We start from the raw sequence: 23,886 nt of genomic DNA, 5'->3' as shown, positions 1-23,886 counted from the left end.
TTCCTCAGAGTCCTCCTCAGTTTCCTCCGAGTCCTCCTCAGTTTCCACCGAGTCCTCCTCAGTTTCCTCAGAGTCCTCCTCAGTTTCCTCCGAGTCCTCCTCAGTTTCCTCAGAGTCCTCCTCAGTTTCCACCGAGTCCTCCTCAGTTTCCTCTGAGTCCTCCTCAGTTTCCCCCGGGTCCTCCTCAGTTTCCTCAGAGTCCTCCTCAGTTTCCTCAGAGTTCTCAGTTTCCATCGAGTCCTCCTCAGTTTCCTCAAGCATCTCGTGTTTCAGGTAGTCCCAGCCTGCAACGTGCAGCACATCAGATGCAGAGGTGACTGGGTCAGTGGTTAGCAGGTCCGTCTGTCAATTGGGGGATGGTGGTTCAATCCCCGCCCCTAGTTGATGTGTCCTTGAGAAAGACACTTAACCCTGAATTGCTCCCTCTACCAATGTTAATGTAATACATCAGTGGTAAGGTAGATGCAACCTTTGTATGTATGCTGAGGTGAAATAATACTTACCATAACCATTAAACCCTGAATGTCATCCTTAGTTGTTGTGCATTTTAGTACTCATTGTTCTTTTGATCTGAATTATTTACAACTCAAGACACTTAAGAGTGTTTCTCTGTTTTAAGCCACGATGATCTGCAGATGAACGCCGATGTACGGACCTCGAAAAGCGAGTCGAAGATCAGCACCAGATCTAATAAATAACCTTTGCTGCCACCGGAGTAATGATCTGCGGTTGGATCTCACGCGTTCACAGGCAGTCTGTTGGGCACAGCAGGTGCCTGGTGCAGTCTAATGGCCACGGAGAGCGCTGGATGAACAGAGCGCTTAGATGTTTTCAGAGTTTTATCCAGAGCCACACATCAGTCCAGGAATCACTGACAGTTTGCGTCGATCCTTTCAAGTCTCTGATCTTGCTGCCGCTTGTACAATTAAAATGAATATTTCTGAGGCAAGCCACACAATGTACAAACACATTACTGGCATGAAATAACAAGAAAATATATATAAAACATTTGACTCTACAAACAGAATAATTGCAGATGACATCTTTGTTTAAATAACTATGATATTTATGTATCATTTAAATGACTTCTCGTACTTAATGCATACTAACCAATGCCATGTTTATGATACTGGTTTTCATGTAAGCCTGAATAAGCCAGAAGCAAAATTGTGCATGCAGACAAAACATTCAATTCAATTCAGTTTTCTTTTTGTAGCCCAATATCACAAATTACAAACCAGCTCCAGACCCAGCCAGGTCCAATGGACCCTATGAGACGTGAAGGCACAAAGACTCCGGGGAGGAAGTAGAGTTATTAATGTGTGATGGAGAGATGTAAATTCATCCATAAGTTCAGTTCAGTTTATTTGTATAGCCCAATTTCACAAATTACAAATTTGTCTCGGAGTGCTTTACAATCTGTACACATAGACATCCCTGCCCCAAAACCTCACATCGGACCAGGAAAAACTCCCAAATAACCCTTCAGGGGGGGAAAAAAGGGAAGAAACCTGCAGGAGAGCAACAGAGGAGGATCCCTCTCCTAGGATGGACAGATGCAATAGATGTAATGTGTACAGAAGGACAGATTTAGAGTTAAAATACATTCAATGAATATGACAGAGTGTATGAATAGTTCATAGTAGGCATATTCCACGATGGAGACCTCCACGATCCATCAGGCAGATGGCGGTGGGGAGGAGGAGGGGGCGGAGTCTCAACAGGACAGTGGCGTAGTCATGAGCAGGAATTCCACGACCCAGACGATCCATCAGGCAGATAGGATCTATGCCGTCTCATAGGGTCCGATGACCCCATGAGACGTAAAGTCAAAAGGACTTCCGGTGAGAAAGCAGAGTTAGTAACGTGTGATTGAGAGATGAAAATTCATCCTTAAGGAGAGAAAAAGAGGAGATAGGTACTCAGTGCATCCTAAAAGGTACCCCGGCAGCTATAAGCCAATAGCAGCATATCAAGGGGCTGGACCAGGGCAAACCTGATTCAGCCCTAACTATAAGCTCTGTCAAGAGGAAGGTCTTAAGTCTACTCTTAACGAGGTGACTGTGTCTGCCTCCCGGACTGAAATTGGAAGCTGGTTCCATAAAGAGGAGCTTGATAACTAAAGGCTCTGGCTCCCATTCTACTTTTTAAGACTCTAGGAACTACAAGTAGTCCCGCATTTAGTGAGCGTAGCTCTCTAGTGGGGCAATATGGTACGACAAGCTCCTTAAGATATGATGGAGCATCACCAATCAAGGCTTTGTAGGTTAAGAAGAATTTTAAAAGTGATTCTTGATTTTACTGGGAGCCAGTGCAGAGCAGCTAGTGCAGGAGTGATGTGATCTCTTTTCTTAGTTTTAGTGAGAACACGAGCTGCAGCATTCTGGATCAACTGGAGGGACCTAAGAGATTTATTAGAGCAGCCTGCTAATAAGGAGTTGCAGTAATCCAGTCTCGAAGTAACGAGCGTGAACCAATTTTCTGCATCTTTTGAGACAAGATGTGCCTGATTTTTGAAATATTACGTAGATGAAAGAATGCAGTCCTTGAGATTTGCTTTACGTGGGAGTTAAAGGACAAGTCCCGATCAAAGATAACGCCAAGATTCTTTACAGTGGTGTTGGATGCCAGGGCAATGCCGTCTACAGAATCCACATCACCAGATAATTGATCTCTGAGGTGCTCAGGGCCGATTAAAATTACTTGGTTTTGTCTGAGTTTAACATCAAGAAGTTGCAGGTCATCCATGTTTTATGTCTTTAAGACATGCTTGAATTTTACAGAGTTGGTTGCTCTCCTCTGGTTTTATCGATAAATATAGTTGAGTGTCATCTGCATAACAATGAAAGTTTATGGAGTGTTTCCTGATAATATTGCCCAAAGGAAGCATGTATAAGGTAAATAAAATTGGTCCAAGCACAGAACCTTGTGGAACTCCGTGATTAACGTTGGTGGTTATCGGCGTCATCGTTTACAAATACAAACTGAGATCGATCTGATAAATAGGATTTAAACCAAATTAGTGCCGTGCCTGAAATGCCAATCGACTGCTCCAGTCTCTGTAACAGGATGTCATGGTCAATGGTGTCGAATGCAGCACTAAGGTCTAACAAGACCAGGACAGAGAGGAGTCCTTTATCTGCTGCCATTAAGAGGTCATTTGTAATTTTCACCAGTGCCGTCTCGGTGCTGTGGTGTTTTCTAAATCCTGATTGAAATTTCTCAAATAAACTATTATGATGTAGAAAGTCGCACAACTGATTTGCGACCACTTTCTCAAGGATCTTGGAGAGGAAGGGAGGTTAGAGATCGGTCTGTAGTTAGCCAATACCTCTGGATCCAGAGTGGGCTTCTTCAGGAGAGGTTTAATAACAGCCACCTTGAAGGAGTGTGGTACGTGGCCTGTTAGCAGAGACACATTGATAATATCTAATAGAGAGCCGCCAATTAAAGGCAAAACGTCTTTAAGCAGCCTCGTCGGGATGGGGTCCAAGAGACAGGTAGACGTGTTGAAGTAGAAACCGTTGAAAATAATTGGTCACGGTTGATAGGAGAAAATCCTCAAATATACACCAGGGCATACAGCGGTTTCCAAGGCCATTCCACTTGAGGACAGATTGGCACTGGTTATGGGCAAGAGATTATTAATCTTGTCCCTAATAGTTAAAATCTTTTCATTAAAGAAGTTCATAAAGTCATTACCACTAAGGTTTATAGGAATGCTCGGCTCCACAGAGCTGTGACTCTCTGTCAGCCTGGCTACAGTGCTGAAGAGAAACCTGGGGTTGTTTTAATTGTTATCTATTATTGATGAGTAATAGGCTGCTCTGGCTTTACGGAGGGCCTTCTTATATGTTTTAAGACTATCTCGCCAAACTAAGCGGGATTCTTGAGATTAGTTGAGCCATATGCGTTCAAGCTTTCGTGACGTTGCTTCAGTTTGCGGGTCTGAGGGAGCAAACCTCCTCTTCCTCACTGTCTTCTTCTTCAGAGGGGCTATCGAGTCCAGTGTCATTCTCAGAGAGCCTATGGCACTGTCAACAAGATGATCAATCTGGGACGGACTAAAGTTAGACCAGGAGTCCTCTGTTATATTGAGGCGTGGTATCGAATCAAATACAGAAGGAATCGCTTCTTTAAATTTAGCTACAGCACTATCAGTTAGACATCTAGTGTAGAAACTTTTGACTAACGGAGTACACTCCGTAGTATAAATTCAAAAGTTATGAGGTTGTGGTCTGACAGAAGAGGATTCTGTGGGAAGCCGTTCAAATGCTCAATGTCAACGCCATAAGTAAGAACAAGATCAAGCGTGTGGCCAAAGCTGTGAGTGGGTTTCTGTACTCTCTGACAGAAGCCAATCGAGTCCAACAAGGAGATGAATGCAGCACTAAGGCAATCATTATCAACATCCACATGGATATTAAAATCTCCAACAATAATAACTTTATCGGTTTTAAGAACCAAACTTGATATAAATTCTGAGAATTCAGATATAAACTCTGAATATGGACCTGGTGGCGGTACAGAATCACAAATCGAATTGGCTGTAGTGTTTTCCAGGTTGGATGTGAAAGACTAAGAACAAGGCTTTCAAATGAGGTGTAGTGTAATTTTGGTTGAGGATTCATTAATAGGCTCGATTCAAAGATGGCTGCTACTCCACCTCCTCGACCGGTGCCTCGAGGAATGTGAGTATTAATATGACTTGGAGGAGTCGATTCATTCAGGCAGACATATTCTTCATGGCTCAGCCAGGTTTCAGTTAGGCAACATAAATCAATGTGATTATCTGATATTAAATCATTCAGTAACACAGCTTTAGATGACAGAGATCGAATATTTAGGAGACCACATTTAATAGACCTATTTTGTTGCACTGCTGAAATAATTGTGTTAACTTGTATAAGGTTATTGTGTACGACTCCTCTTCTGCTTACTTTTGATTTATTTAATTGAAGTGGCGTGGGACAGACACAGTCTCTACTCTAAAGTCAAGGGTGGGTAACTGCTCGAATGGAAGAGCAGAGAAGGGTGTTAAACTACAACTCTGCTCCGGTTCCTGATCTGAACCCTGGGTTGTCATAGATTAAGTCCGGTGATCAACTTGGTCATATTCGCAGAAATGAGACGCGCTCCGTCCAACGTGGGATGAATGCCGCCTCCTCATCAGATCAGGTTTTCCCCAGAAAGTCTTCCAGTTGTCTACGTAGCCCACATTATTCGCTGGGCACCACCTCGACAGCCAGCGGTTGAAAGACGACATTCGCTATACAATTCGTCTGTCTGCAAATTTGGGAGAGGGCCAGGAGAAATTACCGTCTACGACACCGTCTTCGCATAAGCACACACCGATTCCACATTAATTTTAGTGACTTCCGACCGACGGGCTCGGGCGTCACTACCACCGGCGTATTACAATCTGACTGTATCTCCGCTTATCCTTAGCCAGCAGCTTCAAACAAGACTCCACGTCGCCCGCTCTGGCCCCGGAGGCACACGACTCTGGTCCGTGGCTTCGCTATTTTCACGTTCCTGACTATAGAGCTCCCGATAACCAGGGTGTGTTCCTCAGCGGTGTGTCGCTGAGCAGGAAAACTGGTTCAAACGTGAAGTGGTTGGTGCACAGCGGGCTTCTGTGTAGACTTACTACTCCTGCGAACAGTTACCCAACCATCCGGCTGCACGGTTACCGCCGGCACAGCTAACAGCTGACTGTAGCTCAGCGCCGACTACGGGAGAGGGCGGGCTAACTAGCATAGCTGTCTGAGCTCGATAGCGGAGCCGTGCATCTAACCCATTAGACCTGCCTCCAACCTAGCAAATAAACTACACTTGTTGCATGTATCGTTATCATTAAGGGAGGCAGGGGGATAACTATACATGAGACACACTGAGCAAGAGGAGCGGAGGAGAGAAGAAGAAGTCATGCTCGCTGTTGAGCTGGCAACCAGAGCTTACCGGAAGAGTGAGATGATGCGTTCAGGAGCAGCTGGGAAAATCAGTAGAGAGAGAAGAGGACATAGGTGCTCAGTGTATCCTAAAACTGTCACGGGGGGATTAGGGTGGACCCAAATGCACGACTCAAGAGACAGATAATGCAAATAAAGATCCTTTACTGAGAGCGTCGTCAGGAACGGAACAGACAGAATAATCAAACACACTGTGGAAAACTCGAGGGCTTGGCCGGAAAAACACAAGACAATCTGGCAGAGGACAAGTGCAAGTGAGGGAACCTAAGTAGACGGGGACTAATTAGGGAATGGGCAACAGGTGAGACGGGCATGAGGACCAGGTGAAGGTAATGAGGGACTAACGAGGGAGTGATCAGAGGACTGACGAGATGGGAAGCAGGATCTGGAATGACGTGATAGCTAGTGAGACAGGATGAAAACAACTAATACAAAAAAGAAGGTGTGGAGCTAAACTGTTACAAAAACGAGGAGATAGGTGCTCAGTGTATCCTAAACCGAGGAGATAGGAGCTCAGTGTGTCCTAAACCGAGGAGATAGGAGCTCAGTGTGTCCTAAAACGAGGAGATAGGAGCTCAGTGTGTCCTAAAACGAGGAGATAGGTGCTCAGTGTGTCCTAAAACGAGGAGATAGGTGCTCAGTGTATCCTAAACCGAGGAGATAGGAGCTCAGTGTGTCCTAAAACGAGGAGATAGGTGCTCAGTGTATCCTGAACCGAGGAGATAGGAGCTCAGTGTGTCCTAAAACGAGGAGATAGGAGCTCAGTGTGTCCTAAAACGAGGAGATAGGTGCTCAGTGTGTCCTAAAACGAGGAGATAGGAGCTCAGTGTGTCCTAAAACGAGGAGATAGTTGCTCAGTGTGTCCTAAAATGAGGAGATAGGTGCTCAGTGTGTCCTAAAATGAGGAGATAGGAGCTCAGTGTGTCCTAAAATGAGGAGATAGGTGCTCAGTGTATCCTAAAATAAGGAGATAGGTGCTCAGTGTGTCCTAAAACGAGGAGATAGGAGCTTAGTGTGTCCTAAACCGAGGAGATAGGAGCTCAGTGTGTCCTAAAACGAGGAGATAGTTGCTCAGTGTGTCCTAAAACGAGGAGATAGGAGCTCAGTGTGTCCTAAAACGAGGAGATAGTTGCTCAGTGTGTCCTAAAACGAGGAGATAGGTGCTCAGTGTGTCCTAAAACGAGGAGATAGGAGCTTAGTGTGTCCTAAAACGAGGAGATAGGTGCTCAGTGTATCCTAAAATAAGGAGATAGGAACTAAAAAACGTCCCCCACAGCCTATAAGCCGAGAGCAGCATATCAAGGGGCTGGACCAGGTGGAACTATAAGCTCTGTCAAAGAGGAAAGTCTTGAGTCTCCTCTTAAAGGAGGTGACTGTGTCTGCCTCCCGGACTGAAGGTAGGAGCTGGTTCCATAAAAGAGGAGCTTGATGTCTGAAAAACATGCATGAGGTTTTCTCCAATAGTTTTTCTGGATACATTTCTTAATGATGTTTCTGTGATTTCTGTGACGTCCCTCTGTGGTAAAATGTCCCCGTGTGCTCCGTCCTCAGCTGTCCCCTTCCCGCTGAGCCACCGCCTCACGTTGAAGGAAGTGTTCGACTGCGAGGGGAAGCCGCGGGTGGACCTCCTGAAAGCCCACCTCACCAAGGAGGGCCGCGTGGAGGAAGCCGTGGCGCTCCGGATCGTCAACGAGGGCGCCGCCATCCTACGCCAGGAGAAAACCATACTGGACATCGAGGCACCGGTCACAGGTAGTACACCTGGTTCAGATGTAGACCTGGTCCTGGTCCTGGTCCTGGTCCTGGTCCTGCAGGACGTCACACACACAATTGTGATGACTCAGCATTCCGGTTCAAAGTATTGTACTTGATTAGATATGAATAAGAGATGGTCAATTTGCCTTCAATTGGCCTATTTTCCACATTATTGTCTTTACAGTAGTGCAGGTGGTAAAACTTACTTATTGGTATTTTAATTTAATTAATCATCAAATGTGACAGGTACAAATAATTATAATATATCCTTTATTGATCCCTGTGGGGAAATTCTTCTCTGCATACGACCCGTCATTAGTTATTAAGGAGCAGTTGGCTGCAGGGATCAACTGGGGGTTCAGTGCCTTGCTCGAGGACACTTCAACATGCAACTAGTGGAGAGAGCGGGGATAGAACCGAGTACCTTGTGGTTACGGGGCCACTCCTAAAAACGTTGTTTACACATATCTAACATTAATACCACCTAATACAGCAGCAATACATCTTACATTCACAAAGTGTTTGTTTTTTATTGTTTGGAGACGTGTTGATGTGAGGAGATATCGCATTATACCCAGAGTGTTTTAATATTGTATTTTCTCCACCCCTCTCTGGATGTGTGACATCGTCTTACTGGTTGTTTTGTTCTTCTTTTTGGCCTTTTTTGGACAGTTGATAGTTGAGAAACGAGTACAGTGTACTCACAGTGCGACATGTAACAAAGGTCAACTGTCAGAATATATATATTTATTATATGATAATAAAATGCGTAGCCAGTCCTAAAAGAGTTGTTTTTTGAGGATACTTGGTGAAATCTTTGTAAAACTGTCACACGCTTAACATTGGCATCAAATGTCTGGTCAGATTTATATTTAACTTATTTTATTTGAATCAATACTTTTCCAATAATTAACTATTTAAGTGAGTTTTTGTACATCTGCTCGTATTCCAGCAACATTTCGGCTAACGTTAATCTTTTGTTGAATTACTGAGAGTATTTTTATTATCATATATATATACAGGACTGTCTCAGAAAATTAGAATATTGTGATAAAGTTCTTTATTTCATGCATTCTGGATTCATTACAAATCATATGGTTTTCATAAAATTTTAATTTTCCTCAGACCAAGTAAAAAAAGATTTATAAGAGCTGAGTGTTTGTCAAGGCTCAGGAAACCCTTGCAGGTGTTTCGAGTTAATTAGACAATTCAAGTGATTTGTTTAATACCCTACTAGTATACTTTTTCATGATATTCTAATATTTAGAGATAGGATATTTGAATTTTCTTAAGCTTAATCATCGCGCAATATTTCAGTTGATTGAAATGACATTTGTTTTTTAATTGCAGAAAATAAAGAACTTCATCACAATATTCTAATTTTCTGAGACAGTCCTGTATATATGATAATAAAATACATAGCCAGTCCTAAATGATTCGGCATAACATCATTACTCGGCATATTGAACAAAGACCTCTTTATAACTCTTTTAAAAAATAATTAATTGCACATTTATAAAGTAAGTAGTAAGTATTGGTTGAGGAGAGTTGATCATTTTAGCTGCAGCCCTCACACTGAAAAAGCCACAGTGAATATTATTCATCACATTTTCAGAAACACGCCTCCAACTTAATGATTATGTTGCTTTATGTCTGCCGTACGCGTAAAAAGATAATTGTGTGCGAACATATTCCAAATAACACGACCACTGTAGCTTTAAAATAACGGTGCGGTCGTCCACCAGTAAACACGACCGCGTGCGATGTGTAATTGCTATGTAGCAGTTAACCTTTTTAAGATTAATAACAAGTGGGCCATGCAGCCGCGTGATTGGCTGCACCTTGTCTGGGAATTTTTGGAAAGCAGTTTGGGTTAAAACTTATATTTTCATAATTGCTTTATTTATATTTATATATATATATATAATAATAATTATAAAATCAGAGTTTAGCAGTAATTATGATGATTATGTATTTTGTTATATGTCTGAAAAAGATGCAAACGAGGTCATAACAGGAAGTGGACCGACATCCTGTTTGTAACTGAGTAAAGTGCAAAAGTAAACAAAAGAAGAAGAATCATCATTATTTGAACTACCAACAATATTTCAGAAATACAGAATCTCTCATTAATTATTATCGGAGATTACAGTCACGACATTACTGGTTAATTTATGAAAGAAAATATATAAACTGCATTACTGTTTCATTTATTAAGTGAAATAAATAAACTACATCACTGGTTTATTTATGAGTGAAATAAATAAACTACATTACTGGTTAATTTATGAATGAAAATATAAATAAACTACATCACTGGTTCAATATGAGTGAAAATGTATATAAACTACATTACTGGTTAATGTATTAATGAAAATAAATAAACTATATTTCTGGTGAATTTTTTGGTAAAATAAATAAACTGCATTACTGGTTAATTTATGAATGAAAATAAATAAATTACATTACTGGTTCATTTATTAGTTGAATACATAAAATGCATTACTGGTTCATTTATGAATGAAAATAAATAAAATACATTACTAGTTGATTTATAAAATACATTACTCGTTTCTTTATTAGTTAAATAAATCAACAACAACACTGGTTAATTTATGAGTGAAATAAATAAACTACAAAGTACTTTTGTGTAACTTATCTAGTTAAAAGTTGGTTTTGATAAACCAGTAATGTTGACAACAATCAAAAGCAAAAGTATAACAATATACTTGTTAGAAAGATATAAATTGCTCAAAAGCCCGAAGCGTCTGCACAGATAACTTCTTTCCTTTTGATGTCCTAGTTATTCTCTAAAACCAGACACAACATGTTTTTCCTGTGTATTCAACAATAGTTTTTTTTCTATCGCCAACCGGCTCAATCAACATGAAAAAACTGCGAGATACATTTATTTTCTTTTGAGTATCGATCGAAAAAAATATAATGTTGTGTTATTGGTGTCGCTTTTTATTTTGGTGCAATTTTTGGCGCTTTACGTTTGATTTGAAACGCGTTGTTCAGCTTCACATGATGTTAAATATACATTCATCGTTTATTGGGATCCCGTCCGCTTTATTGTCTTACTTGAAAGCAGCAGGTGAGAAACGGATGAAATGCACTGCGGCTTTAAGAGAAGTCATTTGGGGAAATGGAGTCTTTATGAATATAAGATGAAGTTTTGATGATTATGAGTATTGTGTGTGTGTGTGTGTGTGTGTGTGTGTGTGTGTGTCTGTTACTCTTTGTGAGCTTGAGTTGTGTTTTAATGTCTCTGCAGCTCTCTGTGTGTGTGTGTGTGTGTGTGCGTGGTCATATATTATTAGGCATTTATGCACTTGTGAGACTTTACTTGCATGGATGTGTTTCCACTGGGTGTAAGTGTGTGTGTACACGTGTGCGTGCAAGTGTGTTTGTGTGTGTGTGCGTGTGTGTGTGCGTGTGTTACTCTTTGTGAGCTTGAATTGTGTTTTAATGTCTGCAGCTGTGTGTGTGTGTGTGTGTGTGTGTGTGTGTGTGTGTGTGTGTGTGTGTGTGTGTGTGTGTGTGTGTGTGTGTGTGTGTGTGTGTGTGTGTGTGTGTGTGTGTGTGTGTGTGTGTGTGTGTGTGTGTGTGTGTGTGTGTGTGTGTGTGTGTGTGTGTTTGCTTTAGTCACACAAGCAGTCTCCCACTCACACTGCTCTAAGCTTTGAGTGGGCGAAGGCCACGGTGGAGCTGATAGAGGAGACGGAGAAGAGAGAGAGAGGAGATGGAGGGCGAGCAGGAGAGAAGGAGACGGAGAAGTGAGAGAGAGGAGATGGAGGGCGAGAAGGAGACGGAGAAGAGAGAGAGGAGATGGAGGGCGAGCAGGAGAGAAGGAGACGGAGAAGTGAGATGGAGGGCGAGAAGGAGACGGAGAAGAGAGAGAGGAGATGGAGGGCGAGCAGGAGAGAAGAGAGAGAGAGGAGATGGAGGGCGAGAAGGAGACGGAGGAAGATCATAATGAAAAATTGAAGGCAGCGAGGAAATGAGAGATATGAGTTTGCACTGCGAAAAAAGAAGAACAAAAATCTGTATCTCCCCTGGGAGCTCGAGCTTTTTCTACCTCTTTGAGGTGAGAGAGCTCCTCGCGTGTGAAGAGGACCCTAAACATCTCCATAAGATGACGAGCTCAGGACAGGAGACGTTATTATATCACTCTTTTTGGGGTTTCAGTACGGGCGGTGTGGCTTTAATTATAGATTTAATACATATTGTTGCTGTTTATGCATCTGCAGTTTTATTATTGTCATTATTATTGCCTTTGACTGTTAGAGGTGAAGTCCATGTTGTTTCTACTTCGACAACACGTCCAGTGACAATGTGAATTATTGTAATAATTAATTGTAATAACAATAATCCTGAGCAATAATGACGAAATGCTGACATGCAAAAATAATCCGAAAGGTTGGAGCGAGTGGACGAGCCGGAGGCAACGAGAACTTTAAGACATTATTCTTTATATTCACGGTTTTTGGCAAAGAGTCGGGATTCAAAAACAAACCACGAGGCTGAGAGTTATGGGAACGAGCCGGGAGCGGGGGAAGCAGCCGATTGGCTGGGAGGATTCTAACGAGGCTGATTTAGGGAGGTGTGCAGATGGGCGAAGGAGGGGAGAAGCCGTTTAGCGCAGAACGCCCATAAAACGAGCAATCATCACAACAAACGCACATCACCGGCATCCGATCTCGAGTGTCGAGGCTGCAGATACCGACACGCACTGTGTGTCTATTTATAGAGCCGACCTGGAAGAGGAGATACACACCGCTGCCAGCGCCGCTGTCTCTGTGTGTTTATTTAGTTTTCTTATAATCCTCAGAACCAGGAGAGGAGAGATTCTTCTTCTTCTCTCCTGACAAATAGGCGTAAACACATCTGCGGAATATTTTGTCGGAAGAAGAAAAACATCCTCGATATTTTAGCTTCGTCGCCACCGTGATGCTACGAGAGTTTTCAGAGGTGTGTCGACGTGTCGTGAGGCTGCTGGAATTCACTGAGTGGAATGAAGTGATCGACATGGGTTGGACAAAATAACGAGAACACCTTCAAACATAACGCAATGCAATACAAGTTATTTTTTTAGCTTCACTGATACGACAGACCTGCGCTCACACACAGGTGGTGGTGAAAAATAATCCTGAAGTGGAAAAGCTATTGAGTGCAAAAAAAATCGTACTGATCTACATGGGTTGGACAAAATAACAAGAACACCTTAAAACATGATGCAATCCAACAAAAGTTAGTCTTGGAAGCAGGGGCGTCGTTGGGCCTATTTTAGGGGGGCTTCATTGAATTAAACTATAGTTTCTCACATGGACACGTTATTTATAAAAAATTTAACATGCTACATGTGTGCATGCGTTCTTGTTTTGTATGTTTTCTCCCCCTTCAAATACAATCCAATAGCCCATCGTCATACTTAACCCTTGTGTTGCCTTCGGGTCAATTTGACCCGATTCAATGTTTAACCCTCCTGTTACCTTTATATTTACTAACATATGTTACCCTTGAGGTCAATATGACCCCAGCTATTAAAATCTCCAGGAAATTATTAGAATTAATATTGTTTTCCAAGTTTAAGTGTGAGGTACTTTATGTTTGTTTGTTGACTCCCGAAAGAACACCGACATTAAACATTGAATCGGGTCAAATTGACCCGAAGGCAACACAAGGGTTAAAGATGTAACCCTCGGGCACTAGGACCTTGGGGAGGCTGCTGCGCTGGCGTTCTCACTCTAACAGTAACGTGTCTCAACGGCAGCCAATGAGGTTTGCTCAAAGTAAATGATGCATGAGTGAACTTGTAAGTCCAGGTAGTTACTGTATGTGTCTATATATATAGTATAATATTATATATCGGAAGCTGTTAACGATGGTTAGCTGCTTTACTTGAGGCAAATGAAAGAGTTAGAATCCGTCTCCAGTGAGTGAGAGTGTGAACGAGCAGATTCGAAATACAATAAATAACTATCAACATCTCTCTATTATTTGCATTAATCTATATTATTATAATATTTTTTCTCATGCTATATTTGATACTGAACTAGTTCATCTTCATCGCAGTGATAGAATCCAAATGAACATAACATATCACTATGATAATGACATTCTGTCTCACAATGGATACCTGGGGTCCCGCAAAAACATTGCTAACATGACCGGGCATGACGCTCCCCTTGGGGCTCCGCCCCCCTTTGGGCTCCGCCCCCCTTTCTCTGAATCCTACGAACGCCCCTGTAGGTTAGTCTTGGAAGCTGAAGGAAATCTTCACGTTTGGACGTCTGGTGGCCAAACTGGTGATCAGAGAAATGAGAGGACGATGATAGAAATGATAGAATGATGGAATACATACTCTGAGTGTTATAAAAAAACATGTTTTTTTAGTTTTTTTGCCCTTTCACACGTGCAACAAAATAAAATAAAGATATTCAAATCATGTTATTTGCTGACGTCTGCTGTCTTTTCCTGGTTCTTTCCCAGTGTGCGGTGATATCCATGGGCAGTTCTTTGACCTCATGAAGCTGTTTGAAGTGGGAGGATCACCGGCTACGACGCGCTACCTGTTCCTCGGGGACTACGTGGACCGTGGCTACTTCAGTATTGAGGTAAGTACGTCGGGGGGAGGAATTTACCTGCAGAAAGCTTCATATATTTACATATATATACAGTTAATTGATTTGTTGTTGTGTTTTTTTTTGACAGTGTGTTTTATACCTCTGGTCGCTGAAAATCCTCTATCCAAAGACTCTATTTTTACTTCGTGGAAATCATGAATGTAGACATTTGACAGAATATTTCACCTTCAAACAAGAATGTGAGTACCTATCAATGTTAATTATATTTATATATATATTTGTTTATATATTTGTTTATATATTTGTCTTGCTGATGTCATATAGCCTGTAGAGAATACAAGTAATGCCCCGTGTAAAGTTAATTCTGCATGACGACACACGAAAAAGGGAAAATAATTGTCTATAAACAATAGAAAATGTAAACTCATACATCTGCTTTGTTTTGCATATTATTCAACATATGTCCTTAGACAAAAAAGCATCATTGGCTACTTTCTCCTTGCAATGATTTCAATGTTTTGTAATCTTTCACAATAACTACCCATCATGCAATGTTAGTTGTATGTGTAAAAATGTACTTATTTCGGGTTCTTTTGACGTCAATGACGCGGCTCGTTCCTCGTGTTTCTTCTGCCAGGTAAAATCAAGTACTCGGAGCAGGTGTACGACTCGTGTATGGACGCGTTCGACTGCCTCCCCCTGGCCGCGCTCATGAATCAGCAGTTTCTGTGCGTCCACGGCGGCCTCTCACCTGAAATACACACCTTAGACGACATTAAAAAGGTACAAAATGTAACTGAGATAAAGGTTTCTGGGGGACGATAGCATCTGCTGTGTGTAGAACCAGGATACGGGATTCATTTGATCATTTTAAAAACACGCCGCTTCAGCGTTACCCGGGTCTAATCGACACCGGTCGTCTTTTTTCCCAATTCTTCCTAAACCTTTCTGCTCCGGCGTGCTCAGTTGGATCGGTTCAAGGAGCCGCCGGCCTTCGGGCCCATGTGCGACCTGCTGTGGGCCGACCCTCTGGAGGATTTCGGCAACGAGAAAACCCAAGAGTACTTCAGCCACAACACGGTGCGAGGCTGCTCCTACTTCTACAGGTGAGCCGCTTTCTTCAAGTGTCACACCTTTTAAAACTATCGGAGGAACACGGCTGCGTCAACATTAACAAAGTTCACCAAATGATGCATTGCGGTGTTGCTTTCATGCACCCAAAAAGTCTGGAAAACGTAGCGCTCGCGCCAATCGCCTCCACCGAGAGCCGATCGCGTAGCGCGCTGATTCCATTAGCTCGGCCCGCGCGACTCGTTGAAGGTCTCTAGTTACACTTTAGTTTTTAAAAAGAATGAAAGCTTGCAACTCACACTGCAACGATAAATCCTGCCTCATACAGACGGAAAAAAACAAATCAACCTTCTTTTTTGGGGGGGAGTTGATCATGAAACTAGTTGGGGGTATACGTGTACCCCTGGGGGTACGTGAAGGTACTCCAGGGGGTATGTGAGATTTTTCTAAATATATTTAAAATTAGCATCCATTAAAAATAGTACTTATTTAATAAATATTCAATTAAATCTAATTTATATTATATTCTAAATCAGAACCTGATGTGTATTACATATTTTTAAAACCAAAAATCCATTGTGCTGTTTTTTTTAATCACAAAACTAGTTGGGGGTATACGTGTACCCCTGGGGGTACGTGAAGGTACTCCAGGGGGTATGTGAGATTTTTCTAAATATATTTAAAATTAGTATCCATTAAAAAATCCTTTAGAAATAGTACTTATTCAATTAAATATAATATATATTATATTCTAAATCAGAACCTGATGGCCCAGCGCTGTGTATTACATATTTTTTCAAACTAAAAGTCCGTTGTGCTGGTTAAGGGGTACATGGCCGTACACATATTTCCCTGTACAGCACTAAAAAACAGGTCGAGAACCACTGGTTTATATAAAAGAAGATGGTAGAGAGAAGAAAAAAAGGACAGCCATTAAAAGATAATCAGTGACGATGACATTTGATTTAATCTTTCGGGAGATTAGCAGGAAAAACTCACTTAAAATCTAAAATAGATGTTCAAAATAGACGGAAAAAAAGAACAAAACAAGCAATAGACACACGCCATGGCGGGGATAAGGTAGGAAGTGCACTAAAAGATGAAAGCCGAGGTATCCTCAAAGCCGGTAGACAGAGTCTGTGTCTGTGTGAATGGGTCGGATCGCCTTGAGGTGAACAACTGTTGTTGAAAAAGAGATTTTGTCTTTTTTTTTTAACTTACAGAACAGATTGTAGCAAACAGAAGGATTAGCCGGGTGAACCGGGAGTCAAATACAACAAATGTAGAGTAATATAGAGTGGAATATAATGGCGAGGCAAATTGGGATAACCGCTTGTGTTATGCAACTATTCGACCTCGAAAGAACGGAGGAGTGAGCGCTCCCTGGATATTGTTTTTGAGATGGAGGAGAGGCTGGTGGTGTCGAGGAGACGAGATTCAGGTTGCAGTTGTGGTGAGAGTTTTCTTAATGAAGGCTTAGAACAGAACAGAACACACACACACACACACACACACACACCTTCCCTCCATCCTCCCTCCATCCCTCCATCCTCCCTCCTTCCCCTGTGTAGGAGCTGCAGTGCTGCTCAAATTACAAAAAGTAAAGTCCTCTGCAGAAGAAGAAATTAAGTTAAGTTATGAAACCACGGTTCAGATTCACATTATGAACACAGGTAGTTCTCATCGCGGTGCGTTTGCGAAGGGAAGCGACGAGGGGGACGTCTGTCTCGGATAATTAAATACAGGGTTCGTACGGTCACTTTTTCATGTGTACACCGTGATTTCAAAATAATGTGGTCATGGAAATTTGGTTAGAAGTCCTTTTCTGTTTTTTTTCATGATATATTTCCACAGAGGCAAGAAACAAGTTTGCCACGTTACTTTGAGTTTACAAAAGCAAAATAAGCAGGTTTTCTGGGAGTTTTAACTCCGCCCCTTTTTATTGCTGTTAAATTATTTTAAAAATTAAATACATATATATTTTTTTGTATTCTGTATTTCCATGAACCCCATTAGTAATATAAAAGTAAAATATATAGTCTGGTCCATGAGAAAACTCAAATGGCACAGATGTGCCCAATGTCCCCATTTTGGAGCCCTCGCCCAAACCGTCTTCACTAACGAGGCTCTAATTTAGTTCTGCTTCGCTTTTTCAAAGTCAAACTTTGCAGAGCCACTCTTCATATATTGTGCTATAACGCCGAGGAAGTTTATACCTTTCGGCCGCATCATTCCAAAGAAATAATGTGTGCTGAGTGCCGTCTTCATTTTATCTGAACCAGCAACATAAAGGCTGATATTTACACATCTGGAGTGTTCGCACATGTGTTCACTTTTATTCTAAACGCGGAAATTATTCCTAAAAAGAAGCTGGGGTTAAAAAAGTGAAATGGTCACCCAGTAGGAGCCTCCACTGGCAGCGAGAGAGCCGCTGAGTGAGGATGAGTGTGGAGGAAGCTGCTGTGAGAGTCATCCATCTCCCCGTGGCTTTGTCCTGCCTTCACTCTCAAACTTGCCTCTCCATCATTATGACACTTGCCAACTCTTCGGTGTGTACGCGGCGCACAGACACACACTCTCACACTCCTGGGGAATTTTTCGGGGGGAAATGCAAGAAGAAGAAAAAAAATCTCCATCTGAGAAATTTCTCCGTTTGAGAGGAAAAAGAAGGCGTACGTTGAAATGCAATCAAATACACTTTGGGTTATTTGACTTTAGGCTTCGTTCTGACAATGACTGATCGCTCCGATACGTGAACTACACACACACACACACACACCGATGCATTGGCCGGCGTGTTTTTTTACTCTCTTTTTTGCCGTGCAATTGCTAGTTTCTCAGAGGAATATTTGGAAAAAAAAGATGCAACTTATTGCACTTAATGCCGACTGCTCGGTTCTCCTATTAAATTGTAGCCTCGTGTTGTTGTGAACGACTGAATGGATGCATTGTAGAAGATATTCTCAAGACCCCCCCCCCCCCCGTTTTTTTTGTGAGATAAAAAAACCTCAAAACAAAGAGGTTTTTACATGTAGCTTATATATCATATATATCTTATTTATCCCTTTTGATGATGTCATATGGGGGATGCTGTGGACTGGCTATGCTATACATGTTAAATTATTCTCAAGCCCCGCCCTCTTTTTATGAGATTTAAAAAAACTCAAAACAAATCCGCCGGTGTCTTAAAGAGGTTTTTACATGTAGCTTTTATATCATATATATCTTATTTATCCCTTCTGATGATATCATATGGGACTCTGCTATGTGTGAAGTTACATAACACGTAACCATGTAATTATTATTAAGAGTGAAGCAGCAACTGCAGGCATGACAATTAGAACAAGTGATTCTGCTCAGTAGATTATAGTTTAGGATATTTATGTGATGACCGGCAGCCCGACAGATGGATTTTCTTAAGGGAAAGTAAAAAAAACAAAAAACTCTCACTTTCAAACTTGCCACACAGCACTTCCATCTTTCTCTCGCTCTGTCTCCTTCGCTCTTATACTCACTTATCAGATTTCTCTCTCTCTCTCTCTCGCGCTCTCACAGGCTCACCGACACTTAAATTGTGTGTGTGTGTGTTATCACAAAAGGGGAGAGAAGGAATGTGAGCCGCAGGCAAGCAATGTGTGTGTGTGTGTGTGTGTGTGTGTGTGTGTGTGTGTGTGTACTGTGTGTACTGTGTGTACTGTGTGTACTGTGTTCCCTCACAGTAATCAATAAATACCGTCTGAGCGGACCAGAAACTGAATTAGCACCCAGCGCTCGGCTGCATCTGTATTTCTGTTATGACGTGCCATTTGTTCTTTGTAGCTTTGGCAAAAAAAAAGATAATTGTGATTAAAGATTGATGCAAACATTTAAAAAATTCGCCCTTATTTAGAAGTTGGAAATGCAGTGTAGATGTTTTTTTTAATGGAAACACTTGCATAACATTTTAAAGTTCTAGCGGGGTCAGCCTCAGTGGAAAGAGTTAACGCGTATCCAGGTTAGTGTGTAACGCAGCTATTCTTGTAATTTATATACCGGCCACTGAGGGGATATTATAGGTGACCTAGATATATATATTTATATATATTTATATATATATTTATATATGAGGATGGCACAGTTTCGCCAGTTGCTCAGGGCAAAGCAGCCTCCTTGGGTTTTTTTCTTTCTTTCCGGTCCAAAACCTTTGAGCACTTTCAATATTTTAAACACTCGGTGAAAGTTTGATGGCAGCGAGTGTAAGAAAGTGTTTTGAAAAGGGAGAGAGGACGATGTGTGGAGAAGTGAAAGTGACTGGGGTCGAAGCAGTTTGTTGATTATCAGTCAAAAGGTCAGAGGAGTCATCAACACTTTGGAAATATCCCCTTTTCGTTATTTAGAAAGGAAAGAATGTCTTTTAGCTTCTCATATTTCTTCTAAACCCTCAAATGAGTTCAATATCTGACTTTCAAAAGAAAAGCGTTTCCTTGGCCCCGCTCAATTGCTGTTATCTGACATTATTCATTATCAGTCATATGGTCAGAGAAGTCATCAAAGCTTTGGAAATATTCCCTTTTCATCATTTAGAAAGGAAAAAAATTCTTTTAGCTTCTCATATTTGCTTTTCTCAAGTTTATAACTGAGTTAAATATCTGACTTTCAAAATAAAAGCGTCCCCTTGGCCACGGTCAACTGTGATGGACACTTCTGACATTATTGATTTTCAGTCAAAAGGTCAGAGGAGTCATCAACCATTTTGAAATATTCCTTTTGGATCATTTAGATAGAAAAAACAATCATTTTAGCTTCTCATATTTGCTTTTCTCAAGTTTATAACTGTGAGTTAAATATCTGACTTTCAAAATAAAAGCGTCACCTTGGCCATGGTCAATTGTGATGGACACTTTTGCTGTTGTCTGACATTATTATTGATTATTAGTCATATGGTCAGAGAAGTAATCAACCATTCTGAAATATTCCTTTTATATCATTTAGAAAGGAAAACCTGTCTTTTAGCTCCTCATATTTGCTCAGATTTATTTGTATGTTTTATTATTATTATGCATTCTTACTTTGAAAGGTTGTATTTCTGTAAAAATAATAAATAAATAAAATAAAATATAATAAAATATCAAGTATACAATAAAATTAAAAAAAATTGATAGGCACGTCGTTAAGCGGGTAAACGGATCTGAGGATGTTTCATCTCGTCTGATGTTCAATCTGGAATCTGAAAAAATATTAAGAAATCACAAAGGACGGATTGAGGTGTTGCCGACTTGAGAGCGCCAACGCGTTAAAAGAGAATCGAAGTGTCGTTCCTCCTCTGAGGAAACTCAATCTGATGTACAGCGAGTGACATAACACAACCTTCGAGGTATTACATAACGGCCGCGGCGAGCGAGCTGCGAGACGGAGAGGCTGCGTTCACACTGCGGCTGGAAGTGTCCCGAATTCAGACGGCGTGTCCCTCCCCGTGTGACAGGTCGGAGGTTTTTTCTGTGAGGGATCTTATGTTTTCATTTTCTTTCTGGTCCTACAGCTGCTCCGTATTCTGATATCCGCCATTATGCAACTAATGGTCTGATAGGAAGTCGTCGTCTTCCTCCTCGGGACAGCTCTTTGTCCATCTGGCCCAAAAAAAACCTCGAGGATGTAACTTCGGCAACGCAGCCATTGGACACATAATAATCCATATCAAGAGACACGTCCCAATAAAAAATATTACAATAAAATACCTAATAATAGCGATCAATCGCATCAAAATCATCAGAAGAAGAAGCAAAAAACTATTGAAATATATATTTTAAACAAAATACTCACATTAGCAGTCTACATATTTACACTCATATGTGTGACAAGATGAATTAAGCTGTGAAATTTGGGCAGCAGCAGCGGAAATAAAGTGTGGAAAACAATATTATTCCTTTCAAAAGGAGACAACATTCTGACTTTGGAGGTTTGAAACGATGTTTGATATATGACATGCAGTGGGTACGGAAAGTATTCAGACCCCTTTAACACGTTCACTCTTTGTTTCATTGCAGCCATTTGCTAAAAATCAAAAAAGTTTATTTTAATTCTCATTAATGTTCACGCAGCAGCCCGTCTGGACGGAAAAATACAGAAATGTAGAAATGTTTGCACATTTATCAAAAAAGAAAAACTGAAATAATATCACATGGTCATAGTCGTGAGCTCTACCTCTCAGGCTTCCCTTCCTTCAGCTTGGGGGGGGGGGGGTAGTTTGTCTCCGTCGGCAACAGGTTTGCACGCTCTTGCATCATCCTCAGCTTTCATTAATGCATTCATGAGCGATACGTCTGGTGCTCATTTTTCTTGGTGAGTTAGACTGGATGTGAAATTAGTAACCGGCAGGATGAAAGGAAGAAACTGTGTTTTAATCGCCGTCAAATTCTGCGTGCTTCAATTTAATTAATTTGTACTTTTTTTTATTTTTTATTTTACAGTCCATGAAAAGCATATATTTTTTTCCAGGAACGTCTCTCAACCCCATTTCCATTGACTCTCTTGCAGTTACCCGGCCGTGTGCGAGTTCCTGCAGAGCAACAACCTCTTATCCATTATTCGAGCTCATGAAGCACAAGATGCAGGGTATGTCGTCCCCACAGGACACAGACGCACAACAATACACACTTTACACAATAACACACGGTCTGTCTGTCTCCGCCTCCGAAGGTACCGGATGTACCGCAAAAGTCAGACCACCGGCTTCCCGTCCCTCATCACCATCTTCTCAGCGCCCAACTACCTGGACGTCTACAACAACAAAGGTCAGAGCGGCTCGGTTTTAAATGTTATATTCATCTTTGATTCAGTTTGCAGCTCCGTTTGCATCCTGGTCATGTTCTTGAGGTCTCTCTCCCTCGCTCTCTCTCTCGCTCTCTCTCTCTCTCTCTCTATCTCTCTCTCGCTCTCGCTCTCTCTCTCTCTCTCTCTCGCTCTCTCTCTCTCTCGCCCAACCACACACTCGCATACTCCCTCACTACGCCAAACTTAATGAGATACAAATCTATTCTTATTGTGTATTGATTAATCATCGTATCGGGACGTAGGGTAATTAAAAGAAACTCTAAATAATAATAATAATAATACTGATGAAACTAAAACAGAGAAAGTAAACAAATGACAATATATATATATATATATATATATTAACAGGACTATGAGTACATTTAACTCTACTGTCTCTCTTCTCCTTCTTCTTCTTCTTCTCCGTCTTCCTCTTCTCCTTCCTTTTCCTTGGACTCTCCTTCCTCTTCTTTTTCTTCTCTTTCTCTTTCTTCTCCTTATCCTCCTTCTTCTTCTACGTCTTCTTCTCCTTCCTCTTTTTCTCCTTCTTCTCTTCCTTCTTTTCCTTCTCCTCATCCTCCTTCTTCTTCTTCTTCTTCTTCTACGTCTTCTTCTCCTTCCTCTTTTTCTCCTTCTTCTCTTCTTTTCCTTCTCCTCATCCTCCTTCTTCTTCTTCTTCTCCTTCCTCTTTTTCTCCTTCTTCTCTTCCTTCTTTTCCTTCTCCTCCTCCTCCTCCTTCTTCTTCTTCTTCCTCCCCACAGCTGCAGTTCTGAAATATGAGAACAACGTGATGAACATCCGACAGTTCAACTGCTCCCCTCATCCCTACTGGCTGCCCAACTTCATGGACGTGTTCACCTGGTCTCTGCCCTTCGTCGGGGAGAAAGGTATCGGGACCGGAGACTGGACATTAAATATGTTTTTAATCAGGACATTAAATATGTTTTTAATAAACTTTGCCTCATAACTTCGGCTCTCTCTTTTCCCCCCCCCCCCCAGTCACAGAAATGCTGGTGAACGTGCTGAGCATCTGCTCCGATGACGAGCTCATGATAAATGAGGAAGAGGAGATATTTGATGGTAAGAGGCTTTGTGGATAATGAAATGCTTTAACCTTTAACAGATCCCCGTATATGAAGTGTTATGAAACATACTGCTGGGGAAATTACTTCTTTATTTTTTTCCTTTGGGTCACAATTCATGAACTAAACTTATTAAACTTAGTAAACTTAATTAAATGTATAAATGCGCATCAGTCTGTGATGAGATCCGTAGCCGTCGAGTTTGCATTTCAAAGTAAAACAAAACTGCGATTCCTTTTACCTTTTCAAAATAAAAGTCTGATTTAGCTATGAGAGAGGAAGTGGATTAAAATCTCTATAGATTCTTCATACAATACAATTTCAAAAGGCAAACATCAAAACCAATAAGGAAAATACAAAACAGGCAATAAACCTTCCATTGGGTTATTTACACCACATGCTAATGTCTCATTTACACTTTACATTGGGTTACATTCAGACTCCATACAGTCGGAGGTCTGTATGGAGATCGGCATATTTTGGGCTGGATTTTGGGCTTGCGTCAAATTTTTTAAAAGTTTGATCCCGAACAGGCACGAGAGAAAAAAACAGGCCGAAAATTATCGTCTTTTAATCTGCTTTTAATGACGTCATCGCCTTTCTTTCTTTCTTTCTTTTTTTCCTACA

General features: G+C 41.3%; 1 protein-coding gene across 4 annotated transcripts in view; it reads left to right on the top strand.

Moving 5' to 3' along the window:
* The window catches only part of ppp3ca (protein phosphatase 3, catalytic subunit, alpha isozyme), a 36,016-nt gene that overhangs the window by 5,582 nt on the left and 6,548 nt on the right, over positions 1-23,886 (top strand). For 2 of the 4 annotated variants that reach the window (XM_056411634.1, XM_056411633.1), the window contains exons 2-10: positions 7,524-7,724; positions 14,223-14,347; positions 14,445-14,556; positions 14,955-15,100; positions 15,284-15,423; positions 21,902-21,979; positions 22,064-22,158; positions 22,939-23,064; positions 23,177-23,257. In XM_056411634.1, coding sequence (XP_056267609.1) covers positions 7,524-7,724; positions 14,223-14,347; positions 14,445-14,556; positions 14,955-15,100; positions 15,284-15,423; positions 21,902-21,979; positions 22,064-22,158; positions 22,939-23,064; positions 23,177-23,257 — 1,104 coding nt within the window. Of the gene's footprint in view, positions 1-7,523; positions 7,725-14,222; positions 14,348-14,444; positions 14,557-14,954; positions 15,101-15,283; positions 15,424-21,901; positions 22,159-22,938; positions 23,065-23,176; positions 23,258-23,886 lie in introns of all 4 variants that reach the window. The other 2 variants (XM_056411632.1, XM_056411631.1) reach the window with 1 other exon arrangement.

Source organism: Pseudoliparis swirei, chromosome 3 (assembly GCF_029220125.1).
Source record: "Pseudoliparis swirei isolate HS2019 ecotype Mariana Trench chromosome 3, NWPU_hadal_v1, whole genome shotgun sequence".
In the NCBI taxonomy this organism is placed as follows: Eukaryota; Metazoa; Chordata; class Actinopteri; order Perciformes; family Liparidae; genus Pseudoliparis; species Pseudoliparis swirei.
This window is presented reverse-complemented; position numbering and strand designations above follow the sequence as displayed.